We start from the raw sequence: 26,132 nt of genomic DNA on the forward strand, positions 1-26,132 counted from the left end.
ATATGTTATATTGTGTTACTTGAATCATAAGCCAGTTTTTTTTATTTCATATTTTAAGCAAGATACAATTTAAGTGTTATATTTTTATTTATGTGTATACATGTATTGTATACACTGTATTGTATTGATATGCACGTTGACATTTTGTGCAAAGGATGTATTTTTTTTTTTAAAACAGCTTTTCAATAATTCATCTTTTCCCTAAGCTTCCTTCTCATCTATTTGTCTCTTCATTTAGGAAATCAAGCTATCATGAAAAATATTTCTTTCCTACTGGACGGATACAGAGGAATATATGACCAGAGATATATTTTTGTGTTTGTGCTATCTTTACTATACCCAGTCATGATCTTTTCTAACAGTGTACTCATCTATGTAATATGTGTTGAAAGAGGGCTACATAAGCCCATGTACATCTTTATTTGCAATTTGGCATGTATTAATTTATATGGCGGATCTGCTGTTACACCTTTTATTTTGACTAAAATTATTACAGAAAATTATCAAATATCATGGCTCAATTGCCTTGTGCAAATCTTCAGTATATTTACCTATGGTGGCTGTGACCTAACAAACTTAACAGTTATGGCTTATGATCGATATATATCTATATGCTATCCTTTAGAATATGAAAAAATAATCACACCTAAAAAAGTGGTTATATGTGTTGCAGTTTCTTGGCTTTTACCATTTTTGCGATCTACTGTCACCATCTCAATTACAGGGAAACTTATCATGTGTGGAGTAATTATTGAAAAAGTCTACTGTGATAATTTTTCTGTGGTGAAGCTAGCATGTTCTGACACTTTAAGTAATAATATATATGGTGTATTTATGATGTTCCTTACCTCCCTGCTGGTTGTCATAATTTTCTACACATATGTAAGGATCATCTTTATCTGCTTGAAGTTGTCAAAAGGAGGTCGAGTTAAATTCAGCACATGTATCCCACACTTAATAGCATTACTAAACTTTGTAATTGGTAGTTGCTTTGAATTGTTCCAAAGTCGATTCAATATGCGTCATGTGCCTTACACTGTTCGTGTCATAGTGTCATTGTATATTCTTATTCTGTCCCCTATTATAAATCCAATCATGTATGGAGTGAAAACTCAAAAAATAAGGGAGAATATAATTAAAAGAATTGTTGTATGTTCCACTTAAGGTAGCCTCTGGAAACTGTGGAACAAGTTATTGGGCTCTCTATCTCTGAGGAAACTTGCTATGAACTTATTTGTTAATGGTAAAACAATTAAGTGATAACATACCGTTTTCTGCTATTATCTAAACCCTAATGTACGTAAAACTTTAGCCTGTTATATGTAAATGCAGTGTAAAGGCTTTGTTATTTTGACAGTCCAAGGGTTGCTGAGCAGTTCTGAGGTTTACATAATTTGCTCAGAAGTGCACTGACAAATACGATATAACTCACTGTATTAATACCTACTGTCCTTCAGTTGTCAAAAAGTTTATCTGCCTTTATTTTAATTTTTTCAGACAAATCAGAACCAGTGGCTTATGTTTACATAGATGCCTTACAGAGTGCTTTTGTTGTGTAACTGCTTTATATTGTTTTGTAGTATAAGCATTTGCAAACTATAAACTTATTGATTGTCAATTGAATGGTCAGTTTTTTTAAACCACAAACTTTACGTTTTAAGCACAATTTATAATTTCTGAAACATGTTCTAGAAAAATATATCTTTAATGTTTTTAATAGATGCCTATAATAGGAATACTCATGTACTTTTTCCTCAAATAAAACCTTTGTATTCTAAATCTATGCACCTTTCTGAGACAACTCTATATAGCACGGGCTAGTGTTGGGTAAATTCAAATAGCTCATTTCAAACTAGGCCTCAGGCTCGTGGAAAGAGCACACTAGGTTGTCGTTATACTATGTTATTGTTGATACATAGGCCTATTTGTTATGAAATATAAATTTCTTCAAATGTCCATAAAACAACAAAATCCACTTTAATTTTTGAGACCGTCACTTGCTATATATATACAGGTCCTTCTCAAAAAATTAGCATATTGTGATAAAGTTCATTATTTTCCATAATGTAATGATAAAAATTAAACTTTCATATATTTTAGATTCATTGGACACCAACTGAAATATTTCTGGTCTCTTATTGTTTTAATACTGATGATTTTGGCATACAGCTCATGAAAACACAAAATTCCTATCTCAAAAAATTAGCATATTTCATCCGACCAATAAAATAAGTGTTTTTAATGCAAAAAAAAGTCAACCTTCAAATAATTATGTTCAGTTATGCACTCAATACTTGGTCGGGAATCCTTTTGCAGAAATGACTGCTTCAATGCGGCGTGGCATGGAGGCAATCAGCCTGTGGCACTGCTGAGGTGTTATGGAGGCCCAGGATGCTTCGATAGCGGCTCATCCAGAGTGTTGGGTCTTGCGTCTCTCAACTTTCTCTTCACAATATCCTACAGATTCTCTATGGGGTTCAGGTCAGGAGAGTTGGCAGGCCAATTGAGCACAGTAATACCATGGTCAGTAAACCACTTACCAGTGGTTTTGGCACTGTGAGCAGGTGCCAGGTCGTGCTGAAAAATGAAATCAGATGGAAGCATGAAGTGCTCCAAAATCTCCTGATAGCTAGCTGCATTGACCCTGCCCTTGATAAAACACAGTGGACCAACACCAGCAGCTGACATGGCACCGCAGACCACCACTGACTGTGGGTACTTGACACTGGACTTCATACCACACTCTGGGAACAGCCTATTTGTTCAGAAATTTCTTTCTGTGTCTTACCCTCTTGCTTGAGGGTGTCAAATATGGCCTTCTGGACAGCAGTCAGGTCGGCAGTCTTACCCATGATTGCGGTTTTGAGTAATGAAACAGGCTGGGAGTTTTTAAAAGCCTCAGGAATCTTTTTGCAGGTGTTTAGAGTTAATTAGTTGATTCAGATGATTAGGTTAATAGCTCGTTTAGAGAATCTTTTCATGATATGCTTATTTTTTGAGATAGGAATTTTGGGTTTTCATGAGCTGTATGCCAAAATCATCAGTATTAAAACAATAAAAGACCTGAAATATTTCAGTTGGTGTGCAATGAATCTAAAATATATGAAAGTTAAATTTTTATCATTACATTATGGAAAATAATGAACTTTATCACAATATGCTAATTTTTTGAGAAGGATCTGTATATATATATATATATATATATTTTTTTTTTTTATATATATATATATATATATTCTATGCCCTAAAGGTACATATATTCTTTTTGTGAAGAAAATGTACATATTTTTGAGTGTATTGTATACAACATTCAAGCATTACACTTTTGTGATATTTTAGTTCCCTTTTGTTGTCACTCCGAGTTACGTCGGATGACGACGAATGGGGTTTCGCTTAGAACACCTATCGACTTCGAGTATTACAAAACGAGCCAATGGCAAAGAAATGCCATGGGTCTGCGGAATTTGCATGGCGTAACTCCGCCCCACCTCGTGGGTATAAAAGGAGGAAGCCGGCAACAAGCAGATATGTTTTCGCTTCGGAGCCAAGAGTATTTCTTCACTCCACAGTCATCTCTGACTTCGCTCTACGAGACGAGCTTCTCTCTCCGGTGTTGGTGTGACGGCGATCTGCAGCGAGCTCACAGTGCCTGCTGATCTGTGCAGTAATCTGCCAGTGTGTGTGTCTCCCTGTGCGCTTCAACATCGCAGAGTTTTTTCTCTCCTCTCATAAAAGAGCTCGCACGCGGCACGTCTTTTTAAAGACGGTTCGCCCGTGCATTTCTGGTTGCAGCGGACTGGTATCGGACTCTGATGGGCACGAGCGCTGTCTAGTGTGTTTGATCATGCTTGAACTGCGCTCGTGGGTGACTCATGTTCTCGCAAGGGAACGTGATCATCGCGTCATATATAGGTCGAGACTCGGTGAACTCGCAAGAGTGAGAGTCCCCTCATCCACCCCCCGATCTTCGGCTGGTGGCCAGGGTGACCTGAGGGTTACGGTCTGGAACAAGGCGCCGACTATGTGTCCGTGACCCCAGCCCCCCTCTTCAATGACGGTGCCCGCTAGTGAACTGCTGATTCCCGCGAGTCTACCCTCTGGTGGCCCGCGTGTTTCAGTTGAAGCTACAGAGGAAGATGCCATGTCTGTTGCAGCATCACTAGGTGGGCTTGAGTCTTCTGGAAGTGAGGGCTCGTCACAGCTGCCACCTTCCGGTGTGCATACGGCTGTGCCTGAGTCTGATCCGGAGATGACGGCCATGCCTTCCTGGGACGATTGGTTTTGGGTAAGGCTGCCGACCCTCGTCCGCGACAAACCCCAATACCTCTCTTCCCGGACGTGCATGATGAGATCTCGAAGTCCTAGAAGACCCCCTTGTCTTCTCAGGACCGCTCGCTGATCTCATCCGCCTTTCCTCCCCTCGATGGGGCCGCTGCCCGTGGGTACACTGGGGTTCCCCCGGCTGAACACTCTGTTGCGATGCTATGTGTCCTCAGAGTGCTTCTTCTCGGCGCAATCCTAAGCACCCGCCCGTGGCCTGTAGTTTTTCGTCTACGCTTGTGGCGAGATCCTATAGTGCCACGGGACTGGCAGCCGCCTCACTGCATGCCATGGTCATTCTGCTGGTCCTCCTGACTCAGATGCTCATGGACCTGCACGAGGGCGGGACTGACCCAGGGCTCTTCACTGAGCTGCGCGCCGTCACTGACCTTGCTCTCCGAGCGACGAAAGTGGCCGTACGCTCCCTGGGTCAGGTGATGCTCACCATTCTGTGGCTGAACCTGTCTGATGTGCTGGATGTCGCGCGGACCCGTCTGTCCGACATTCCCATATCCCAGGTCAGCCTCTCCGGCGGTGCGGTTGAGGGCTTGACCAACAGCTCTCAGCCGCTCATGAGCAGACTGACGTTGACTCTGTCCCGACGGCCCCGCCGTCCGCTTCGATCCCTCGGTCTGCCCACCGCCGAGGGCGCCCCCCCGCGGCTCCCACCCCGCCCGCTCAGCCGGGCCGGCTCTGGAGGCCGCGGTCGGACGCCAAAACAGTCCTCTCCAGCCCCGCCCCCCGCTACACGCCGGGTTAAGCGGCGCTCTTGGGATGGGCTCCTCAGAGATGGGACTCAGTTCTTTCCAGGAGCTGGTAGCAGGACCACTCCTTTCCCCGGGTGAGGGCCGGGGAAGAATCCTTATTCTCCTAAGAACTGACTCTCCCGTCTCTGAGCACAGAGAGTTCGGACGTCTCAGAGCGCCGCCCACATGCCGTGCTCTCCTCGTCCCCCTCTGTCCCGGAGGTGGTTGACACGGCGTGCCGTCCACGACCGCTTCGCCCCTGTCCCCCTCTGTCGCCAGACCCTTGACAGAGCAGGCCCCCGTGGAACGCTGGTCCTTCCCTGGCCTCCTCTGTCAGGGTGCGGTTTGACCTTGCCCCGCTATGCCGTCCACGTCTGGGCCGGTCATTCCGCTTCGCTGCACCACCGGGGGGACGTCTGTGGTTCTCGACGCCGCTGGCACAGTTGGGAGCCTGCCTAGAGCTTCCCTATCTGTTCCGCTGGGTCGCGCGAACCATCGGCTCGGCTATGCGATTCAGTTCGCACGGTCTCCTCCCCAGTTCAGGGCAGTCCGCTCCACTTTGGTCGATGGCTATGCCCTATCATGAGAGCGGAGGTTGCTACCCTACTGGCGAAGGGTGCGATTGAGACTGTCCCTCCAGCCGAAAGGAGGTCCGGGTGTACAGCCCCTACCTCATTGTCCCGGAGAAGTCTGGTGGGTTACGGCCAATCCTGGTCCGAACCGCTCCCTTCACAGGCTGCCGTTCAAGATGCTCCTGGCAAAACGCATTTCTGGATGTGTGCGGCCACAGGATTGGTTTGCAGCGATCGACCTGAAGGACGCCTACTTTTATGTCTCCGTTCTCCTTCGACTCAGACCATACCTACGGTTTGCTGTCAGGGCACGCGCATATCAGTACGCAGTTTTCCCATTCGGGCTAGCCCTGTCTCTTCGCGCCTTCACAAGGTTGTTGAGGCTGCCTTTGTTCCTCCATGGGAACACGGGGTTCGCATCCTGAACTATCTCGGTGACTGGCTGTCTTAAGCTCACTCCTGAGACCAGGTTTGCGAATACAGGGACCCAGTGCTCCGGCACCTAGCTCGTCTGGGCCTTCGGGTCAACCGGGGAAGGAGTAAACTTTGCCCCGTGCAGAGGAGCTCTTTTCTCGGTTTGGACTTGGTCGCCTTCTCCCCTCAGCCATTGCTGACTTGCCCGAGACTATCAAGCGCAAGAGTGCGGTTCCACTGAAGTTTCTTCAGAGGCTCCTGGGGCATATGGCATCTGCAGCCGCGGTTCGCCGCTCAGATTGCTTCATATGAGACCGCTTCAGCTTTGGCTTCGCGACCGAGTCCCGAGGTGGGCATGGCAACACGGCACCCTCCGAGTACCAGTTACTCCGACCTGCCGTCAGACCTTCACCCCGTGGTCGAACCTCAGTTTTCTACGGGCCGGAGTGCCCCTGGAACGAGCTTTGCGGCATGTTGTTGTAACGACAGATGCCTCCTCCACGGGCTGGGGTGCCATGTGCAATGGACGTGCTGCCGCGGGCTCCTGGACAGGACCCCGACGCCTCTGGCACGTCAATTGCCTCGGGTTGCTGGCCGTACGTCTTGCTTTGCGCCGCTTCTGGGCCGTGCTCAAGAACCAACACGTACTAGTCCGTTCAGACAATACCGCCACTGTAGCGTACATCAACCATCAAGGTGGTCTACGCTCCCGCCGTATGTCGCAACTCGCCCGCCACCTCTTCATATTGAGTCAGAAGCATCTGAGGTCGCTTCATGCCATTTATATCCCCGGAGCCCTGAACTGTGCAGCCGACGAGCTCTCACGGCTTCAGCCCCTCCCGGGAGATTGGCGACTCCATCCCCAGTCGGTTCAGCTGATTTGGGACCAGTTCGGGGACGCACAGTTAGATCTGTTTGCCTCTCACGACTCGACCCATTGCGACCTGTATTATTCCCTGACCGAGGGCACGCTCGGCACGGATGCACTGGCGCACAGCTGGACGCGTGGCCGCAAATATGCGTTTCCCCCAGTGAGCCTTCTTGCGCAGACCCTGCGCAAGGTCAGGGAGGACGAGGAGCAGGTCATTCTGGTCGCGCCATACTGGCCCGCCCGGACCTGGTTCTCCGAACTAGTTCTCCTCGCGACAGCACCTCCTTGGCCGATTCCCCTGAGGAAGGACCTCCTTTCTCAGGGACGGGGCACCCTATAGCACCCTCATCCCGATCTCTGGAACCTCCACGTGTGGCTCCTGGACGGGACGAGGCAGGTTTGAGTACCCTACCACCAGCGGTGGCGGCTACCATCACTTCCGCTAGAGCGTCGTCCACGAGACACGTCTATGCGTTGAAGTGGAACCTCTTCGTCAACTGGTGCTCTTCTCACCGAGAAGACCCCCGGAGATGTTCGATTAGTGTCGTGCTTTCCTTCCTTCAAGATAGGCTGGAGCGAAGGCTGTCTCCCTCCACCCTGAAAGTCTATGTTGCCGCTATTGCCGCACACCATGACCCGGTCGAAGGTAAGTCTGTTGGAAGGCACGACCTGATCATCAGGTTCCTGAGAGGAGCGAGGAGACTGAATCCTCCTCGCCCTCCTCTCGTTCCCTCTTGGGACCTCTTAGTGGTTCTAACTGCCCTGCGGAGTGCTCCCTTTGAGCCGTTGCAATCAGTGGAGCTTAAGTTCCTGTCTATGAAGACAGCGCTCCTGGTTGCATTGGCCTCCATCAAGAGGGTGGGGGACCTGCACGCATTCTCCGTTGACGAAGCGTGCCTGGAATTTGGGCCGGCTTACTCTCACGTGATCCTGAGACCCCGGCCTGGATATGTGCCCAAGGTTCCTACCACTCCCTTCCGGGACCAGGTGGTGAACCTGCAAGCGCTGCCCCCGGAGGAGGCAGACCCAGCCTTGGCACTGCTCTGTCCAGTACGCGCCCTCCGCGCCTATGTAGACAGGACGCAGTGTTTCAGGACCTCAGACCAGCCCTTTGTCTGTTATGGTGGGAAGCTGAAGGGAAAGGCTCTCTCCAAGCAAAGGTTGTCTCACTGGATAGTGGACGCCATTGCTTTGGCATACCAGCAGCAAGGTCGACCGTGCCCCCTTGGTGTGACTGCCCACTCCACCCGGAGTGTGGCATCCTCTTGGGCTCTAGCGCAAGGCGCCTCGCTAACAGACATCTGCAGAGCTGCAGGCTGGGCGACACCTAACACATTCGCCAGATTCTACAATCTCCGAGTAGAGCCAGTGTCCTCTCATGTACTCACTTCAACCGGCTAGTACTGGACCCGCTCAGGTGTCTTCGCTTGCTCGCCATTCCACTCCACGGACTGGATACGTGCGATATTCTCCTCAGGTGAGCTTCCCCGGAAGCCCTGAGTTCCTCCAGCACTCCTGACGTTGGCGCCAGTGTCTATTGCCTGTGCGTCGGCTAGGTGCCTCCCGTGTGCATGGTCCCTCCCCTGAGCGACCCCCACATGTGTATTTCCACTGTAAGCCTCTTGAGCATGTGTCTTTCCCTTGGCAAGCCACCTTGCCACCCCTGGGGTTGAAATATTCCACCTGCGGCTGGACACCCCAGTGTTCTCCATGTCTCCTTCGGGTCACATGTGTATTCTCTAAGTCCCCCCCTCTGGGTTGGCAATAATTGCATATTTCCTCTAAGCTATGGGATATGCTCCCCAGTGTACCTTGGTATTCCTGTGCTAAATAGGAGTCCTTCATCCGTGCCAGTCTCACGACAAGGATCTCAGATTTACGCAGGGCACTGGAAGACAGCAGAGAAGGTGGCGTGATTAGACTGGTAACCCCATTCGTCGTCATCCGACGTAACTCGGAGTGACAATGAAAGGCAACGTCTCGGTTACGTATGTAACCCTCGTTCCCTGAGTAGGGAATGGAGACGTTACGTCTGCCTGCCACTTTCCACTGTACCGCGGGGATCGCCTGAGCTCAGTCTTGGCTCCTCAGCGAAGAAACATATCTGCTTGTTGCCGGCTTCCTCCTTTTATACCCACGAGGTGGGGCGGAGTTACGCCATGCAAATTCCGCAGACCCATGGCATTTCTTTGCCATTGGCTCGTTTTGTAATACTCGAAGTCGATAGGTGTTCTAAGCGAAACCCCATTCGTCGTCATCCGACGTAACGTCTCCGTTCCCTACTCAGGGAACGAGGGTTACATACGTAACCGAGACGTTTTCTCACCATGTTTTTAGTTCCCACCCAACTCTGCCTCCAGTGTGCAGTGGGTTGTGGGCAATATTAACTATTAATATGTGCATGTATTTGCACAGAAACACCAACATAAAGTAGACCATTGGGGTATCATTGTCATACTTAGTTACTTCAACATACTATGATTTGGGACACATTAATCCTAATCTACTATGTAAGGTGATTTATATACAAATTGGGATGCAGGGTCAGTTTCAAAACTTTTTTGATGGTTTGCCACTAGTGGCAGGGCCGGTGCTAGCCATTTGGGTGCCCTAAGCACAAATGCACAAATATAAGAATACACATACAAAATGTATAAAATGTGCAGAGGGGTGGGTCCAGACCAGGATTAAAAACCACTATGGTTTAACTGATCTCTGGTCAGTTTTATAATAAGAATCAGCTTTAATTAATTTCATAAATTTAATTCACATGCATGTATAATTAAAAAGAGAAGTGACGGTTAATTGTTGCTAATTGACCGATAGTAGTACTTTATTGATTCCAGTTGGGAAATGAAAGTGCATTAGCAGCAATACATGAAGACAGTAAAGTACTCACAGTACACACAAAACATACTACACATATAATAAATAAACAAATTGCCATCATCTTGTTTGAAGTTTAAGAAGGACAAAATAGAGTATAATATAAATAAAAACAGACAATAAAAGCAGTAATTCATATTTTATGTCTGCTAATTAACTGCCTTAAGTACAGCTATAAGATGGGTGTAGTGACCTAATTCCTAGATTGAATTTTTAATTATACCTCGGCACAGGATAAATGAGTTGTAAAGTCACACAGCAGTAGGCATAAATTACCTCCTGTAGCGTTCTCTGTTGCACCGTGGCTGGATCAATCGGTTGCTGAATGAAAGTAAGTAAAGTAAGTAAGTAAACGTTTATTTATATAGCACCTTTCACAGGTATAAGGCCACAAAGTGCTTCACAACAAAAACATTTATATCATAAAATACACACAATAAAAGCATATACAGTACATGATCATATCAACCCACAAGCAGCTAATTAAGAGCCTGAACAAATAAATGAGTCTTTATTCTGCATTTGAAGCCATCAACAGAGTCAAGAGAGCGCAAAGACGGTGGGAGGTCATTCCACAACCTAGAGGCAACAGCCTGAAAAGATCGGTCACCTCTAGTACGATAGCGAGTGCGTGGAACCGTCAACAGGTTCTGATCCACAGACCTCAGAGCATGCACAGGGGTATAATGCTGAATCAGGTCACTGATATAGGGGGGTGCCTGACCATGCAAAGCTCTGAAAACTAAAACCAAAATTTTATCCTATAAAATGTATCCTATAAGACACTGGTAGCCAGTGAAGTTCTTTTAGGACAGGGGATATGTGAGACCTCCTATTAGTACGTGTTAGAATTCTGGCTGCTGAGTTTTGTACTAATTGCAGTCGAGAAAGCTCCTTCTGGTTTAGGCATGAGAATAAACTATAGATAAGATAAGAAGATAAGAAAAACTTTATTGTCTATCACAAGTGACAGAAATGTGTCTTTGACAAGACAGGCTCAGATGACATAAAAAAAAAACATACAAAAACATTGATACACTCAAGACAATTGACCCTTCGCAGGGAGCTTGATTGACAGGTGATCTGACCAATCATACTTCGCCATCCGCCATTTTGTCCGACAAAGCAGTCAGGAGAGTTAGATTAACATGGGAGGATTTGAACTTGAAAAACTGAATATACTGACGCCTTTCCGCGGTTAAAACAACATTCCTTCTTATGTTCATTCATGTTTATTTGATGCTATAAATGAACTAGAAGGAAGAGATGATCGGTTCACGAGCAGCCTTAACTGAGGCTCTACAGCGATCTGTCACGACACATTAAAGAGCAACAAAACGGTATTTATTGTTTAAATTTCTTTTTAAAAATTAGCTAATTTGAAAGGTGAGTCTTTGTTTAATATGTTTAATATCAAAAGTAACCGAAAAGTAACCTGTTTTGCCCTGTCCTTCAGCGTATTGTCAGTCTCCTCTCTCTGATCCGCGATGTATTTTTCATTGTGTGAGAACATGGTGTGTGCGTGAGAGCGGCGTAGCTTGTCGGACATAGCGACAGTAACTAAGGGGGGCGGGTCTTTGCGAAGGGTCAATTAGCCACATTAGCTGTACAGATATATGTATTCTATATATGTTTATTCAGTATAGTAATAGCCGTGGGAATGAAATAATTTGTATATATGTTTTTCTGTAACGTCGACCTGATGTCATTAACTGAAAAGATTGGTTTAGGGGGTGGGTGGGATCCTGTGTGATTGTAGTGGCTTTCCTCAATACTGATCGGGTATAAAGTTCCGTTAAGGGAATTTGAGGGGAGCCTATTATCTTACTGGCCTGATTTATTGTTTGTGCAAGTTTTTTTTTCTTTTTTCTTGACGGTAAGGGCATTATACCAGGCTGAAATATTGAAAGTGAGTATGGATTCAACGAGTGACCGGTAGACCCTAGTTAAAATGTCCTTGCTCACACTAAAATCTGTAAGTTTCCTCAGCAGGTGTAAGCGCTGCTGGCTTTCTTATACACAGAAAGACAGAGATGTGTCCATCTCTGTCCCAAGGTATTTAAAAACATTGACTTGTTCAACTGGCTGTCCATTGATGCTGAGGGGTTGAAACATTTGCTGTGTATTCTTGGTTTCCCTGCTCTGACAGCACAGCTCCTTGGTTTTATCTATGTTAAACTCCAAGGAAATTTCTTGGAATGTTGTGACCAGATTATTAACTGTCTGATGGTAATCAGACAGTGCCTTGGTATCAGACAAGTGGGCTACTAATGCCATATCATCGGCATACTTAAGAAGAAACATTCCATCTCTGTTACAATATATATTTTTTGTGTAAACAGAGAAAAGACCAGGAGATAAAACAAAACCTTGGGGGAGCACAGTGTATAAAAGCTGTTTCCTAGAATTAAAACCGTTCACACGCACCTGTTGTTGTCTGTCCTGTAAAAAGTTCTTAATCCATAAAATCAGTATTGGGTGGACCTGAAGCTCGAATAGATGTTGCAGAAGTGTGTGTATATGTACAGTATTAAAAGCATAGGAAAAGTCCATAAATAAAATCCTTTTGTGGGTGTGTAATGAGTCCAGCTGTCTGGTCACAATGTCCAAGAGAGTAAGAGTTGCATCCTCCACTCCACGTTTAGCTTTATAAGCAAACTGGAGTGGGTCCAGTCTTCCTGTCACAGAACTGGAAAGGTAGTTACCTACCACTCTTTCCATACATTTGCAAAGTAGCGATGTCAGGGCAACTGGCCTAAAATCCTTGGGGTCCTTGGAATGTGACTTTTTAGGAATCGGGATGATGGTTGATTCTTTCCACCGGTGAGGAACACAGCTTGAATCCAGGAGGCGCTGAAAGAGCTTGGTGAAAACCCCACTTAGCTGGGTGGAGCAATCTTTAAGCACTCTGCCTCTGAGTCTGTCAGGGCCAGGGGTTTTGTGTGGGTTTACTCAGCTTAGGACAGATGCCACTAGTTTCTCATCTACGATGATAGCCTGGTGGGATAGAACGGGACTGGGGGGGGGGGGGGGGGGTTCCAGCTGGCTGGTGTGCTACAATTGTCGAACCTGCTGAAGAAGTTGTTTAACTGCTCTGCAAAGGAGGCAGGGTCTTGACAGTTGATCACTGCAGGGTTAGATATTCTCCCCATCATGGTGTTTAACCCCTCCCATGCCATCCTGGCATTCCCAGAGATTAATTTGTGTTCTACTTTGTCCTTGTAGTGATTTTTTGCCATCTTAGCCTTCCTTCTAAATTATTTCTGTAGTTCCCTCACCAGGAGGGTGCGTCACCTTCTAAAAAGGCCTTCTTTTTTAAAACCAGACAGATTTTCATGTCTTTTGTGACCCACTGCTTGTTATTTGGATGTATTGTTATTTGTTTAGTTGGAGTTACCACGTCCTCACAGAATAAGATGTAAGGAGTCAGTCAGTGAATTAAAATCCCTCCCGCAATCCTCAAATATCAACCCCCAATTAGTCAACCTGAAACATCCTCTCAATGTTTCTGAAGTCTCTTCATTCCAAACATTAGTTATTTTTTTAAGTGGTGCTCCCCTTTTAAGTTGTTATCTGTACTTTTGCAACAACAGAATAACATTGTGGTCAGAACGACCAATAGGAGGACGAGGTTTTGATATATAAGCATCTGGGTCCTCATTTATAACCATTGCGTACGCACAAAACAGGCCCTGAAAGAGGCGTACGCCACTTACGACACACAAGTTGTGATTTATAAAAACAAACTTGACAGGAAAATTTGCATATCTGCACGCAAACTCTGACCCATGCGTATACGAACATTTTGGAGATGGAGCAGTTTGTCGACACCGATGGTGACCTGGAGTTACATGTCACTTTTAGACAGAAAATCAAAAAAAAAATTATACATATACAGAAAGATAATACAAATATAATTTCACTCACCAAGCCTATCACATGAAGCAAACATCCATCCCTTCTTAAATGTCCGCGCCAGCGAGCGCGTTGGGCACGTTAGTTACATTTTTATTAATGTATCTAATGTGACAGCACATCTGCATTTCATATTTCCCTAATGTCTTGTACCGTTAAACATGTTATCACGTGGATGAATAATCATATGCAAATGATATGCAGATGAGGATATGCATAGTAAAACTAGGGGTTGCAAGCTCCAAGCTCCATGGTTGTTTCGGGGAGGAGACGCATGTGCGCACAATCTTCTGCTAACTGGGATTTATAAAGTGAATTCTGTGCAGGTTCTGGCGTACGTATGGTTTTATAAGTCTGAATATGTTTTTGCGTACGCCATTTTTGGCTTTCTGGTGCACGTACACTTTTAGTAAGGATCCTATGCACAGGTTTATAAATGAGGCCCCTGGAATGTTGCCATAGCACAAGTCCAGTCTGTTGTGCATTCTAGTGGGGACTGTAACATATTGCTCCAGGTTGGGTAGATATGTGGTGACTTCGCATTTGTTAAAATCCACCAGCAGAAATACTGGTTGTTCGCCAGATCGGTTGACAGCCCTATTGTAATTGTCTGTTATATGTTCAGCAGCAAGTGTGAAATCAGGTCCTGGTACATATACTAAAATCACAGTGATCTGGGAGATTTCTCGGGGTAAATAGTGCGGTCTGAAAGACAAAGTCATTATTTGAAAGTGCTTGCAACACTCAGTCTCTCTCACAGTGTAGTTGGTGGTACAGGTGGTGATGGTGCAATGGATAAGACACATGCTTTGGTGTGAGAGACCCGGGTTCGAATCCACTGTGAGACACCATTGTGTCCCTGAGCAAGACACTTATCCCTTGGTTGCTCCAGAGGTGTGCAACCTCTGACATATATAGCAATTGTAAGTCGCTTTGGATAAAAGCGTCAGCTAAATGAATAATGTAATAAATGTAAATGTAATGTAGTTGGTTGCCCACTTATTGTTGACAGCTATACAGAGCCCGCCCCCAATCAACTTCCGTGTTTTCCGTACATCCCTGTCAAAGCGTATGATGTTAAAGCCATCCAGATCGAAAACCATGTTCTCAGAAAGCCATGTTTCTGTAAAACAGAACAAACTTGTTTGCCTGTAGTCTAAATCCGACCTCACGAGCGTGGACAGCTAGTCAGTCTTGTTCCATAATGATCGTACGTTTGACAGGGTGATGGCCGGTAGTGGTAATCGGCTACCTCTTCTCCTCATTCTGTTGCGAATACCTCCTCTAGATCCTTGTTTCCTCCATTTTGGCCTTCGTTTACTGACACGTATTAACTCCGAAGGGATCTGTGTTATGGAAAGGGGTACCTGCGAGGGCTCTAAGTCCAGCCGGCTCAGCTCCAACAGATGGTTCCGCGTGTAAGCAAGCCTGCCTGGGTTGGCTGCGAATGGAGAATCTGGTCCTAAGAAAAGTCCATTTACACGACATAGACTCACAATCGTGAGCCAGATGTACGCTAAAATCAACACTGTTGTTATTGACGTTTTATCAAATGTGAAAAACACGCACTATGGAACACAACACAACGCGAAATAACAGAAAAACACAGAGCCTGACCTTGTCGGGAGTTGCTTGACGTACAGCGCCCCCCAATATTTGTATTACAACAGTCTAAACGCGAAGACACAAAGGCATGAATGATAAGCTCCAAATTATATCGTGAAACCATATTTCTAAGTTTCGAGATTTTCCTTAATTGAAAGAAGCAGTTTCTCGTCAGCTGCTTGCAGTGCTGCACTAATGACATGTCTTTGTCCAGGATAACTCCCAAATTTCTAAGACTTGGCTTAGCAGACTGACCTAAATCACCCAAGTATTGTTTAATCCCAGGAATTGCATCCTCCAGGGCAATGATCAGTGTTTCTGTTTTATCTGCATTTAGCTGCAGGGAGTTATCACTTGGCCATTTTTTTATTTTCAGAAGACAAAGGAGCAAGGAGTTTAACTTACAGATCTCTGACGGCTTAAAGCAGCAGTAAAGTTGAATATCATCGGCAAAAAAGTGAAAATAAACATCACTGAACCTTTGTATTATCTTTCCCAAAGGGATCAAATACAACAAAAATAAAACAGGGCCCAGAACGGAGCCCTGAGGCACTCCACAGAGCAAGTCCGCAGACTCAGACCTTATCTGGTTAGCTGTAACACTGAAACTACGCCCAGATAAATATGAGGTGAACCACTGCAGAACTGACACTGACAGCCCTACTTGATCCTTTAATCTTTTTAGCAAAACCTGGTGGTTGACGGTGTCAAAGGCTGAGGACAGATCCAAAAGAAATAGAACAGTGTGTTTTCCAGAATCAGCAGACATCATAATGTCATTTGACACTTTCAGTAAAGCCGTTTCGGTAGAGTGTTGTTTACGAAAACCTGACTGGAATGGCTCATGGATGTTACTTTTGTCCAGGAAAAATGTCCACTGTTCACAGACTACCTTCTCAATGATCTCGGATAAAAACGGGAGCTTAGAAATAGGCCTAAAACTATTAAAATCCGACGGGTCCAAACCGGCCTTTTTTAGTAATGGTTCCACTATAGCAAGGGTCGGGAACCTATGGCTCGCGAGCCACATATGGCTCTTTGGCAAAAATCATCTGGCTCGCGAGGTCTCTCACCCTTTACCAACAAACGAGCGATAAAAAAAATTAAGACAACAATAGAGTTCGGCTCTCTGCCGAAAAATCAGCCAATTACAATTCACTTGTAGGCCTACAGCCTACCAAAGTTAATGAATAGTTTATGATAATAATTATATTCATGTTGTACCGGCAAAAGTGCGTATTCAGTGCTTGTCGCGAGTGTCACGAGTGATCAGAGCAATCAACTAACCACTTACGTCTCTGCAGCTGCAGCTTGTTTAAGGTAGGCCTAATGGCGAACAGAAGCAAAAATGTAAAAGAAGGCTATATAAACTTTAATAGCCTATATCATTTTATTGAAACCGGTGCTTTGTTGTGCAGAGACATTTCGAAACATTTCTCCGCTGGTAGGCTACTTTCACTTTTGCCGCAGAGACCCTTTATGACACATGATAAATGTGTCGTATTTTTAATAATCCATGCAGATTTCAGTTGACGATTCTGTTTAAAGTAATTAATAACAAAACATGAAGGAATGAGAGAAAAATAGAGCAGGATGTGCTTTATATTGAAAAGAAATATTAAAAGCGCGATAAGCCGGGAAAGATAACGGAATTCTACTGGCAGTCCTAAAAGTGGACCACATGCTGGAGACTGGCTTAAAGACAGCAGTGGTACCCTACGAATGGGACAGGATTTTATCTTTAATCATTTTGATTTTATTAGTGAAAAATCCCCAAAAGGCATTGCTGTCAGCTTCACAAAAAACAGGGATAACTGGGGCAGCAGGGCAAACAAGTGTACTGATCGTATCAAACAGCACTTTAGGATTTTTTTATTTAATGTTACTAGATGACAGATATAGTCAGATCTGGCTTTTCCAACTGTCACATTATAAGACAACACAAGATCCCTGAGATACATCCTGTGCACCTAGAGGCTAGTGGATTTCCACAGGTTTTCAGTCTTTCGACACAGTCTCTTAAGATTTAAAATCTCTTCATTAATTCAAGGCCACATTTTTTTCTGAGTAGACAAGTTTGATTTAACAGAGGCCACCTGATCCAGAATTTTTACACAGTGATTGGTTAAACAGTGAACGAAATCATCCACATCAAGGCAGTCCATAACTAGAGCAGGATCAAACAAATCAGAAAATGTATCTGCAGTATTTGCCGTGATAACACGTCTCTGAGACCTAACTACTGAAGCTTTGGGTCAGAACTGAAGTGAAGATCAACCAGAACAATATTATGATTGCTCATATAGACATCATTTACAGAAACTTTTAATATATCTAGGCCAAGAGTAAAAACTAAGTCTAAAATATGGCCTTTTTGGTGAGTAGGCCCAGATACATGCTGCTTAAAATCAAAAGTTTCAGTCAATGATAAAAATTCCATTGCGGGGCAAGATGAGCTGTCATCAACATGAAGGTTAAAGTCCCCAAGGATTAAGACAGATTCCAGCTTAATTATAGAGGATAAGAAATCACTAAAATCCCTAAGAAAGACAGCAGCAGAGCCAGGAGGTCGATAAACCAAAATACAGTAGAAGGGGGATGAGAAACCCACCTTCACCATCTACAATTCAAAAGAAGAAAAATTTTGGGGCAGGATTTCATTACATTTATGGATGTCCTTGTGCCCAATAGCAGAGCAACCAGCTGGGCAGAGCTCATTTAAATGAATAAGCTCTTCCTCTCTCTGCCATGTCTCTGACAAACACATAATATCCAGGCCTTCCCTTGTGAAAAGATCGTTTAATGAGTGTGATTTATTCGCAATAGAATGAGCAATCAACAGGCCAACATGAATTTTGAAGAACGTCACGGAGGCAGTGTCCCTATTTTGCAGCGGGATTGGTTGCAGGGACGTCCAGTGGTCACATGGTCTCCTGCCGGTCCATACGGAAAGAGCCGGCACAAACACGGAAGTAAACATTTGTGCGAAAGTCTCTGACCACAACTCCAGCACTGTAAAGGATCCAGGACACCCGTTGAAATCCGAACAGGCGGTGGCGAGGACATGCTGCCGCAACACATCGAGAAGAGGAATCCGGTGCAGGCACCGAATACGGTCCTGGCGGCCGAAGACAACAGAGCCACCGCGTGTGCGGCACACCTTCGCCTGACCTGGACACCGGACCGCAAGCCTCTTTTTCTGATTCTCTTACAGACCCTACCCGGAGCCCGGTATAGTAACAAGTAGTCAGGTGAGCTAGGATCGATAGCAAACGGAGGAGGAAACACCTGTTTGAACCTGTCATAATTATCAAACAGGTCCTCCATCGACTCTCTGATGTGAAACAAAGAGTCCTGATCATAAATCCATACAGCCAGGACACATCCATCTGTTATGGGGGCTGAAATAATCACGTACACTGAGAAAATGACCATTAATAATTTACACAGCAGGAGACGAGCCGCGGCTCTGCCAGTTACAGGCGCCATCTACATGTATCCATCTGGAATGTACTTTTAATTCCAGCAAGCATGTCATGGAGGGGGTGTGAGGCATTGTTTGTGATGGTCAACAGCTTGGACATTATTCTCCTCTCTACAACAATCTCAAACATGTCCAGATCCACTCCAGTGACAAAGCCTGCCTTCTTAATAAGCTTATTCAGCCTTTTGGTATCTCCAGCTTTAACCCCAGTGCCATGTTTTAGTTACATTTAATTGTAAATGGTTCACTCCACACCACTTCACAAAATTGTTGACTAGAGCTCTATATTCTGTCTCTTACCCGCCCTCAATGCAGCCAACCACAGCTGAATCATCTCAAAAAACTTCTGGAGGTGGCATGACTACTAGATGTAATTGAAGTCTTAGGTATAAAGGGTGAATAGAAACGGAGACAAAACTGTTCCCTGAGGAGCATCCAAGTTCACCACCCACTCAGACACACAGTTCTGCAGTCTCACAAACTGTGGTCTGCCTGTGAGGAAGTCCGTTACCCAAGACATTATGGAGGAGTCCACCTGCATAACATCCATTTTCGTTCCCAGTAATGCTGGTTGGATGGTGTTGATGGCACTGGAGAAGTCAAAAAACATTATTCCTTCACTTTTTCCTTCCCACAGACTTCCCACTGAGGTGCCTTGATACAGCACTCTGGGAACAGCCTATTTGTTCAGAAATTTCTTTCTGTGTCTTACCCTCTTGCTTGAGGGTGTCAATGATGGCCTTCTGGACAGCAGTCAGGTCGGCAGTCTTACCCATGATTGCGGTTTTGAGTAATGAAACAGGCTGGGAGTTTTTAAAAGCCTCAGGAATCTTTTGCAGTTGTTTAGAGTTAATTAGTTGATTCAGATGATTAGGTTAATAGCTCGTTTAGAGAACCTTTTCATGATATGCTAATTTTTTGAGATAGGAATTTTGTGTTTTCATGAGCTGTATGCCAAAATCATCAGTATTAAAACAATAAAAGACCTGAAATATTTCAGTTGGTGGGCAATGAATCTAAAATATATGAAAGTTTAATTTAATTTAACATTATGGAAAATAATGAACTTTATCACAATATGCTAATTTTTTTAGAAGGACCTGTATATAAGCAGCCGCTTACCTCTCCCTAGTATCAGCTGTTCCAGTACGCATTACTGCCGCACGGAATAATGTCCGACATCCCGTAAATCCAGCTCTTCCCGTCAGATGACGAACTGACAAGCCTTCCCGAGACTCCGACAGCCTCACCCCGCGTACAATCGGGTCTTACGGATCATCTTCATGAGCGTTCTGGCCGAGAAATCCAGTGCTCATATAAACTACGTTCCAAAAGGCAACGCTCTCCTTCACCTTCGAGACCGCCACTTTTAACTGTGCCTCGTCCGTCTTCTCATATTTCATCTCTTCATGCTACAGCCGCCAATACACCGATTCCACCCATTTCAAAATGTTCAGCTAACAGCCTACGTCAAGTCCTCTGCAGTTCCGGAATCCATTTCTCCCGCAGATCTTCAAAGGCGCAACTCTACGATCTCTTCATCAGTTCTTTCAGTTCCAGCACCCGGCGTCCTGAACCCACACAATCTCAACGCGCCGATCCAAAGGCTACCCGCGCCGCCGCGGCTCGCACTTCCTTGACCACCAATATTTCCACCCGGCCAACAACAGCGGCCACAAAAAACAGTTCCGCTTCTTCTCCAGCTCCAACAAACTTCATGCAGTCAGCCCCACTTCCCAGGCAAGAACCAAACTCTCAAACACTTTTCTCAGCACTTCCCTCTGCTTCTCCAGTTTTCTCTAATCTTCTTTATAATAACCCTTGTGCCAGGTCACCCTCACACACGGTTACATTTATCTCATCCCCAAACCAACCTACCCAAAGAGCGTGGATTCTAGCGCGAGGTTGCATTCGCTAGCCATCCCCCCTCCACCACCTCCTCTTTCCTTCCGTTCCAATTCACCTCATTCCTTTCCTCCCTCCTCTATCTTCCAATCGTATCCTATTATTCTTCCCAGTTCACATCCGAGCGTGAGGTTGCCTCCGCAAAGGATTTCTACACCTTTCTTTCCCACAAACCCCCTCTTTCCTCTAACTTCAGCCCATGCCAGCCATCTCGGACACCAGCCAGTAATGGGACCCTCCGATCAACATTTATCTACTTTTCTAAACACTAACACTTACTCTCCAGGTACAATCCGCTTGCCAGCCCATTCACTCTCCACACCAGTCCATCTTCCAGCTCCTCCCAACGCAGTCGCCATGGAACCACCTCCAGTCTCAGCCCATCTCCGGTCCCTAATTCTATCAGGTGCAGATATTGATCTTCCTTCTCTACTGACTTCCGTTCCCCTCAATGAATCCCACCGCTCGTCCGACTGCGGCCCATTAACCATCAATCTTAAAAATTCCATACAACCTTCAAAACGAGTTCTCAAACTCGCGGAATTCTGCATCGCTTTTGCCAGATACACTGAAGTAATTTGCACTTCATATCCAGCCAGACGCAAGGAATTAAATGACTACCTCTCTATCATAGCAGAGCTCAGTCTCTCTTTCGGAGGTAGTCCTTTTTATACATATCATAAGCCTTTTTCAGCTAAATGCGCCGCCCGCGTCACCCACTGAAACCTGTGTCCTTATTAGGGAGCTTTGGACCTTGAACTATACAACAGACTCTTCTTAGGCGTTCAAAGCCTTTCTTGCGCCATCTGCAGGTCCATCATTCATTCTACTTCAGAATGCCAACCCAACCCAGATCATCCAACCCATCCAGCTCCTTTCCAAGAAAAATCCACCGCATATGTCCCTCAGTCAAGGAATGACTGAACCAGATTTTTACCTCAGTTTCAGGCAGACAAGTGTGCAACAGCTTTAATTCATAAGGCTGCAACAGACAACGATGGCGCTTCCTCCATGTCTGTAATTTCTGCGGCGGAGCTCACGCCCATTCCATTTGGCCTGTGTGCCGCTCCTCAGCTAACCTTAATAAAAAAATTCAAAAGTACCTCTCTAGTGGTTCAAGGGGTGGTGATGGCGCAGTGGATAAGACACATGCCTTTGGTGTGAGAGACCCGGGTTCGAATCCACTGTGAGACACAAATGTGTCCCTGAGCAAGACACTTAACCCATAGTTGCTCCAGAGGCGTGCGACCTCTGACATATAGCAATTGTAAGTCGCTTTGGATTAAAGCGTCAGCTAAATGAATAAATGTAAATGTAGAGAACTAGACAACCATCCAGACAAAAACTTCACCCAGTTACTTCTTTCAGGCCTGAAAGAAGGTTTTGACCCCGGCTTGGTAAGCATACCTGATTCCAGCCTGATTTGCAACAATCTGCAATCCGCAACAGCCAAACCCGATATAGTGAAAGCCCTCATCAAAAAAGAACTAGATTCCGGATTTTTGATCGGCCCTTTTTATTTTCCACCTTTCAAATTATTCCGCATAAGCCCTATCGGAGTAGCCACCAGAAAATTTTCCACCAAAAAACGAATCATCATCGATCTCTCGGCTCCCCATGGAAATTCCCAACCCAGTATCAATAGCCTAATTCCTCTAGATTAATTCTCACTGCACTACCACGACATAGACCAAGCAATCTCTCTCATAAAAAGCGCCGGTTTCGGAGCCTGGCTAGCAAAGGTCGACATTACATCGGCCTTTAAAGTCATGCCAATTCACCCAGATTTCTGGCACCTTTTCGGCAACCGTTGGCACGAAAAATACTACTTCGCAGTACGGCTAACTTTCGGCTGTAAAAGCAGTCCCAAAAATTTAGACATGCTTTCAGAAACACTCTGCTAGATCCTACAAAACAACTACGCAATCCCATACCTCATCCATCTCCTCGACGACTTCCTCGTCATCTCACCAAGTAATTCGCCTCCAGAAAAACACCTAACCGTCATCCAAACAGTGTTTTCCAAACTAGGAGTTCCCTCTCTCTTGAAACAACCGAAGGCCCTTCTACGTCATTGGAATTTCTCGGAATCCTCCTAGATTCTGTCAAATTCCAAGCTTCTCTCCCCAAAGAAAAAATAGATTGCATAATCACAATTACATCAAATTTTCTAGAAGCTAACCATTGCAGTAAGCGCGATCTGCTTTCTCTCCTAGGCCACCTAAATTATGCAATGCGTACAATTCCCCAATGCCGGCCTTTCATTTTCCATCTGCTAACTCTCGCTACCTCAGCATCTGGTTTAGAAAACATAATTTCACAAAGCCACCCATGCAGGGCAGACTACAATTATGGATCACATTCCTCAAACAATGGAACGGGATCACCTTCTTCTACAACGACTTTTTGTCCCGACCTTGCGACATCACCTTGTTCACTGACGCTGCCCCCTCCTTTGGCTTTGAAGGTTTCTACAGAGGACGTTGGTTTGCCTCAACCTGGCCTCCTGAGCTTACTAATACACCTCAAACCGCTGATTCGAGCTATATCCCATAGTAGTAGCAGCCTATGTATGGGAATCCGAATGGTCAACAAAAACATCCTGTTCCACTGCGATAATTCTGCCACTGTTCACTGTATCAACAAGAGCCGTTCTAATGCTCCAAAAATCATGCCCTTTCTAAGGCGCCTCATTTGGATCTCTGCCTGTCATCAATTCGTCATCAAAGGTGAACATATTCCAGGTCACAAAAATCAAATAGCTGATGCTTTATCCCATATCATTGGACATGTCTACAATTCTCCTAGCGACTGTGTCATTGGACAGTGGTACTGCACCGAGTTTGGCTGCTGCACTATCGCCTATCATTATTCTGCACATGTCTTGCGCTGCCGGCAAAATGAGAGTCTCGGCGATTGTATGCGGTTTACCCAGTTTACCGTTCCTTTTGGCCACTACATACGATGCCTCCAAACACTGTTTAGACACAGTGCTGTGCACTGAAATGGTTGCCTGTTGCTGATGGAGGCCATCAAGCTTTCTTTTAAAATATTCAGCCAGTTTATTTTTAATGCCAGCATGCTTTGTTTCAAGGTGCCTTTTTAATTTTTTGCAGGGCTTCATACTGTCGTTTGCCAGCACCTCGGCACACACGACACACTGAGGTCTCAGATCAGCGGTGACTGATAAACCCAAACTGCAGGTATGCTTCATCGTACCTTCGAAGCTTTTTTGCAGCTGGTGGTGTGTTGGTTGGCTTGTTGGTCCTCACAAGAAATTTCTCCATTTTTATGTGTTTTCAATAAAGTTTAGGCAATATGTAACTGTGTGTGTGGTGTATGTTGAGAGACGTATCAGGGGCTAATCAGTCGGGACTTAGGCACGATCTTTAATTAAACAAACAAAATAATTATTTTGCAGACAATTCAGATTTTATTTTAATACGTAACAATTGTAGTCCTCGTCAGAGTGTGTGTGTCTTAGTCGTATGGGTAGTTTTAGTCGTGTGGGTAGTTTAGCTAAGTGTAGCTACTGCCTAGCAGTTAAAAAATTACTGGCTAGGGCTGAGATTTGATCTAATCTTAAAAAAGAATGTTTGTAGTCTTTAAAAAGACTGTTGGGGTTTTGTAGTAAAGGCCTATGTAAATCGAGATTGATAACAGACTAGCGACAGCTGGCACAAGTGAACTTGGCAAGAGACTAGACTAGAGTGAATGGAAAATATGAATCCAAACAAAGATCACAGCATAGCGCATCTCACAGCAACACTCAATCATGTTTTGAATGATTCAGTGTTGTGAACGAATCGGTTGAGTCAAAGATTCAATGACCCATTCACAAACATCTGTCTAATTCTTGATGAATCGGTCGTTTGAACGAATCGTTTGAATGAACGACTCAATGATTCAATTCAATTCAATTCAATTCAAATTTATTTGTATAGCGCTTTTCACAATACACATTGTCTCAAAGCAGCTTTACAGAAATTGCATTTCGGAAATGTACATAGAAAAATACAGTTAGTTAATCAAGTATTAATTTATGGCATAATATATCGCCGGCTTTGAGTCGTCTCTTCACAGGCGTCGAGTCGTCTCTTCACAGGCGTTGGGGCATCTGAAGTCTCCGTGAGAGGCTGGATACAAACTGGAGCTGACGAACGCTATTTACCAGATAACAGCAGAATTAGACACACATCCGATATGTTCGCTATTATAACAGATGAACAGTAAATTAGTAGTGATACTACCAATATCACTACTAATTTAGGACTGAAATGATGGATATAACCCGTATCCTTTCAGTCAAACGGGTGTAAAATGAGAGGGTCGATAGGCGCGAGGCCACGCGTGAAATGCTAGCGGGCTAAAGGCTAGTAGCCGAGATTCGGAAAGTTGGATCTAAGTAGCGATATCAAAGCAATCCGATTGTTTTTTATAAGGAATAGTGTCGAGGATAAGTTCACATGATATAAAAATAGAAAGTGCTTGTTTATAAATGAGTGGTAAAGAAGAAAATCAGGGATTAATGAATCAATTCGACGGAGCTCCAAACACAAACACAGATCGCACGCGCATGCGCAAAAAGAGTCAGGCCCAGAGCCTGATTGCTTAATAATTTTTAATTATTCGCTTTTACTGGTGTTTTTGGAGACTTTTGTGGTGTTTGGAGACTCGAAAGCACGAATCACTATCGACAAACCAATCAAATTTGTTCAAAACCTTTTTTTAAATCCGTCCAAACATATTATAATTTTTATTCAGGAGTTAGGTATATACAAAACGTCCCGGGTTACGTATGTAACCCTAGTTCCCCGAAGGGGAACGTAGGCTGCGTGTAATCGCAGTGGGAACGCCCCCCAGCGTAAAGCGTCTGAAGCATGAATGAAATCAGTCAAAGGAGAAAATGGAGCGTCACAGCAAGTGACGTCATTGACCAGGAAGCTATAAATATCCCCTGAATACACAAGCCGCCAGCTTCTAATGTTACTGAAGCAAGCGACCCAAGGGGATGCCGGGAGTATGGCAGGACACGCAGCGTACGTCCCTTCGGGGAACTAGGGTTACATACGTAACCCGGGACGTTCCCCTTCAGGGACTACCGCTGCGTGTAATCGCAGTGGGAACGCAATACCCACATCCCCATACGAACAGGTCCCCGTAGTGTGTGACTAGGAGACACAAGCCGAAGAGAGAACCTGAGCCCCAGGAGTGGAGCTAAAATCGAGAGAATAAAACCTGACGAAAGTGTGCGGTGAGGACCAGCCTGCCGCATCACAAACGTCCTGAAGAGAAGCCCCTGAAAGAAGAGCTGTAGAGGCAGCCATACTCCTGGTAGAATGGGCCCTGACAGCCAAAGGTGAAGTTTGACCGGCCGAAACGTAAGCGAGTGAGATGGCCTCGACCACCCACTT

At 45.1% G+C, this 26,132-nt stretch overlaps 1 protein-coding gene across 1 annotated transcript; it reads left to right on the forward strand.

Moving 5' to 3' along the window:
• The first annotated feature begins 345 nt into the window (after positions 1-345).
• LOC143716476 (olfactory receptor 10A6-like) lies at positions 346-18,576 on the forward strand. Its single transcript, XM_077209039.1, has 3 exons — positions 346-1,058; positions 18,156-18,301; positions 18,380-18,576. Exons 1-3 carry the CDS (start codon positions 346-348, stop codon positions 18,574-18,576), a joined length of 1,056 nt encoding a protein of 351 aa, XP_077065154.1.
• The last annotated feature ends 7,556 nt before the right edge of the window (positions 18,577-26,132 follow it).

This window comes from Siphateles boraxobius, unplaced genomic scaffold (assembly GCF_051911475.1).
Source record: "Siphateles boraxobius isolate OS27281-9 unplaced genomic scaffold, OSU_SipBor_1 6, whole genome shotgun sequence".
NCBI lineage: Eukaryota > Metazoa > Chordata > Actinopteri > Cypriniformes > Leuciscidae > Siphateles > Siphateles boraxobius.